Source organism: Mustela lutreola, chromosome 12, assembly GCF_030435805.1.
Source record: "Mustela lutreola isolate mMusLut2 chromosome 12, mMusLut2.pri, whole genome shotgun sequence".
NCBI lineage: Eukaryota > Metazoa > Chordata > Mammalia > Carnivora > Mustelidae > Mustela > Mustela lutreola.
Genome location: NC_081301.1, coordinates 84,627,175 through 84,631,595, shown reverse-complemented (window position 1 = coordinate 84,631,595; position 4,421 = coordinate 84,627,175). Strand labels below are relative to the sequence as shown.

The 4,421-nt window shown below is 47.1% G+C and overlaps 1 protein-coding gene across 2 annotated transcripts in view; it reads left to right on the top strand.

Moving 5' to 3' along the window:
• The first annotated feature begins 154 nt into the window (after window positions 1-154).
• The window catches only part of OSTF1 (osteoclast stimulating factor 1), a 52,855-nt gene continuing 48,588 nt past the window's right edge, over window positions 155-4,421 (top strand). For both annotated transcript variants that reach the window (XM_059141175.1, XM_059141174.1), the window contains exon 1: window positions 155-332. In XM_059141175.1, the coding sequence (XP_058997158.1) occupies window positions 299-332 (34 nt within the window). In that variant the 5' untranslated portion in view covers window positions 155-298. The remainder of the gene's footprint in view (window positions 333-4,421) is intronic.

Genomic DNA, 4,421 nt, shown 5'->3' with positions numbered 1-4,421 from the left:
CGCGCCGAAGCTGCCCGCCCGAGAGCCAATTAGCGCTCGGCGAGACGGCGGCCACTTCCTCGTCGCGGGGGCGCGCGCTCGGGCGGCTCGGGCGGCGGCGCGGCGGGGCGGGGCATCGCGCGGAGCGGCTCTGCCTGCGTCCGCTGGTCCGACGGCCAAGGGTGGGCGCAGATCCCTGCAGGCGCTCGGCTGCGAACCCGGCAGAAAGAAACTTTGGGGCCCCCGGAGTGCCGGCTGGCGGGGCGTTCGGCCGGCTTCTCGTGCTTGGTCTTGAGGCTCAGCCGCTCCAGGAAGCGCGATGTCGAAGCCGCCACCCAAACCGGTCAAACCAGGTAAGGGAGGCGCTCGCCGGGTCCCCTGGCCGCCGCGGGTCCCCTGGCCGCCGCGGTGCCCCGCGCTTCCTCTGCCGCTTGGCAGGGCGGACCGCGCACGTACCGGGCCTGCAGCCCCGCTCTCGGGAGCCGACCCGCCGGGATGGGTCGCTTTGTTGCGTTCGCTGCAGGGAGGGATCGTTGGGGATAGCAAGAGGATTTCGAGGATTTTTTTAATTTTATTTTATGTTTAAAGAGGAGTCGCCCTCGATATTGCAATATTGTCATTCGCGGCAACTTTCTAGTGGGTGGGATGGTTACGTCCCATTGAAGCTTGACTGGAAGACGGGGATATTGATTCCCTTAGGGGGGAAAATTATATATATGCCTTGAAATGGTCTTTTGACCACTTCCTCTTTTTTTTTTTTTTTTTCGTGTATGTGCAGTGTCAAGTTAGAGTTCTTGACCGGCCGGAGCGAACGGGAAGTGCGCTGTTTGCAGGGTGGGGTGGGGGAGTGAGTCTCCTTTGGGACTTTGGAGAGGAGCCGCGTACGGCATTGCCCTCGGGATCTTGGGAAAAGCGTTTGGAAAACTCTGTGCGCGAGCCCTCGCGGCGAGAAAAATGTAGGCTGCGGCAGAGTAATCTCGGCTTGTTGCTCTTCGGGAGTGTCCCTGTAGCGTGCATTGCAAGTCCTTTGCCTCCGCTTCCCCCAGGGAGTTTGCCCTGCGAAACTGGAGAGGTCGAGGTGACCAGTTCCCTCAAAGCGCTGGTCGTGGCGGGTAGTCTGTGCATTTTTTATTCTATTCTTAGCCTGTTTTCTGTGATAGGGAAACTCGAGAATGTAACAGAGAGTGACGTATTTCGATTCAAGACTGTAACAAACTCGTGCATTCATTTGGTGAGTAATTACGGGAAACGTAGGATGTGGAAGATAAATGGCTTTGATGCACTTTGGGGCGTTTCCTTAGAATCTCCCCTAATTTAAGTATAGCACGAGCTGAAATGTATCCACTTAACATCAAACTTCGAAGTGACCGTGGTTGCAGGCAGTACACCTTTCATGATTTTCTAGTTTTCTTTCTTCATCATCACACAGTGGCCGTTTCAAGTCATTTTATATGAAAATTAAGTACATACTCCTATACTTGACAGTCATTCACTGGGGACTGAATTTTTTTTGTTGGGCTGGGTGTGAAGGAAGTTGCGGGGACTTTGGCTTTGCGGTGAGCAGAGATGGGGTGTGGCTAGTATTGGGCTCCCTGCTTTTTTATAAGTGGAATCTGATGAGGGGTTTGCTTTTTAAGTGCATGTATAGGAGGTGGCAGCTTTCTCAATTTGGATGTAAATCAGGACCTCAAGCACCCAACAAAGCAGAGTTGTTCTTTGCTGGCTAAACAAAGTACTTTATTTTGAAGAATGACCCGAGAAGTTAGCTGTTCAAGAGGTTTTTCATCTCCAGACTTTAAGTGATGTCAGTGCTGCGGCTGGAGGGGCACTGACTGTGGTGTGCAAGCGTGTCCATGACTTGTGCGTACATTGGTTTGGTTGAAGGATCGGATTGTTACCAGTTAGGGATACACACCCAGAAAACCATCTTCGCGGTTGGACCCGGCTGCTTTCTCCTTCTCTTTAGCAAATCAGAAAGCAGAGGGTTGAAAATGTCTCGTGTTTTAGAGATGGTTTTGACCCCATACTGATTTCTAAATGAGATCCAAACTCAAGGTCAGCGTAGACATCAGTTTGTTAGTTTACGAATTTACAATGAGAAATACTACTTTCAGCCCGCCTGGAAACGTTGGGTGGCCTGGCTTAATTGAAAACAAAACTGTCCTATTACTGGTCTACATTTACTGTGTGCCCGGCACTGATGTAATCACTTTACATATATTAACTCATTTGCTCCTCCTCACCCTGTGAGGTCAGGACCATTATTGTTTCCATTGCACAGGTTGGGAAATTAAGGCATGGCACAGAAAGGTTAAGTCACTTGCCCAGAGTCAGTGGCCCAGTGAGGGAGGAACAGGCAGGATTAGTAAGCACTCAAGTAGTCTGATTTAAGAATCTGCATTCCTGGGGCTCCATGAAGGCTCAGTCGATAAGCATCTGCCTTTGGTTCAGGTGATGATCCCAGCGTCCTAAGATCTAGCTCCACACAGGCACCCGGCTCTGCCAGAAGCCTGCTTCTCCCTCTCCCACTCCCCACGCTTGTGTTCTCTCTCTCTCACTGTCTCTCTGTTAAATAAATAAACAAAATCTTAAAAAAAAAAAATCTGCTTTCCTAGTCATAATGCTCTTCTGCCTTATATCACCATTCCTGCGTGAGGTCTTACGTAGTTTTGAACTAGTGAGTGGAAGTGGAAAGGAAAATGCCTCTCGTCCTCAGTCAGATCTTGTGGTCAGAGATGCACAGAAAGGGTTGGTAGCCCTGAGGAGAGTAAGCTTGACTTCCTTGTCCTGCAGGCAAGATGCATGGGTGAAAAGTGTCTGAAGCTATTTGGAATTGGGAGTAGATGGTTGTATTAAATTTTTGATTTCCTGGTTTGTTTATACTGAGCCTCATCCCAGATGAGAGTTTAGAAAGAAGGGAAGAAAAAAAGAAAGAAAGGGCCAAATAGAGGGAAGAATAAGAGGGAGCCAGAGAAAAGGTTAACTTACAGACATGTGTGTCCTAAGGTCCGCCAAGGTTTCTGAAGAGTAGTTATAGATTTGGCTCTTGGCTTCCTGCATAAAGGTAAAAAAATCAATTATAAGATTCCTACTCTTTGTAACGATAAAATGTGTTACTTTCTCCAAGAAGAGATATGTTGATGGTACTGAGATCCAAAAAGCTTCCCATGCGGCCTCTCAAAGTGTTGGAGCGGACTGCCCATCTCTGTTAAGAAACACAAGCAGGGCATCCTGATGGTGGTCCCTCTAACTTCCTGCAGGGCAAGACCCGGGCAAAACAGCATGGTTCAATTCCATCGGCTGTGCTGAAGAGTAGTGTATCTATTGGGATGATTGGCATATATCCCATAAAGAGACTGTTTTCTCTTGTACCTTCCTAAGGTTATACCAGACTTTGGGTTTGTAGCCACATCCAAAATTCATTTGCTAAACATTTCTTGATGTATGCAGCTAATGTTTTTGGCCTTGTGCTAGACATTGGGGTTCCTGGGAACAATAAAATAAGGTCTCCTCCATGAAAATATTGAGTCTGATGGGGGAGATTTAGGTATCTATAGATAATAACTTAAGTTGACCCCTATCGGTAATTGGATGGCTGATCTTTTACCCGTTTTGTTAGGAAAAAATCTTGTCATTAAAAATAAAAGTAATATTTTTTTCTTTCTTCTTTTCTTCAAACCTTGTAGTACATTTTTAATGGGAAAGTTAGAAAATACATATAGAAAAATGTATGAAAATATAAATTTTATCCCTACTTATCTGGTGATAATCACTGCTTTCTATCAGGTGTTATTTTTCTTCATCAAATTTTCATTAAAAAAAGAAAATACAAGCAATTATTTTCAGAATGGAGTCTCAGTTTCAATTTTCAAGTGTTTTACTGTTGATTGGCTTGTTTCCTATAGTGGGTATACTGTTGCCGAAGCTCTGCTTGAAAAATCAATTTTCATGTTTTTGACCTTTCCTTGCCTACTGATGTCTTTTTTTTTTTTTTTTTTTAAGATTTTTTTCATTTATTTGAGAGAGAGAGAGAGTGCAAGAGAGCAAGAGTGAGAGAGCATGAGCGGGGAAGAGGGAGAAGTAACCACCCCATCGGGCAGGGAGCCCAATGTGGGGCTCCATCCCAGGACCCTGGACCATGACCTAAGCCTAAGGCAGATGCTTAACCCACTGAGTCACCCAGGCGCCCCTCCTACTGAGGTCTTTCTGTAGGGTCACTTTTGGCCACTCAAGGTCTGTCATTGAAACTCTCCCCTCTCATTGTTAGATGTGCCACCAAGGTGCTCAGCTGCTAAAAAATGTCATGTTTCATGGTCTTCAGTTCATTCATCGTGGGACCCTCCTCCTTCTTCGGGACCAGTGTGGCCTCTCAGGTTTATCCATCAAGCTCTTTGGTTCTTGTCGGCTACCCTCCCAAGCCTTGCAGTTCAATTAGGGTGAAC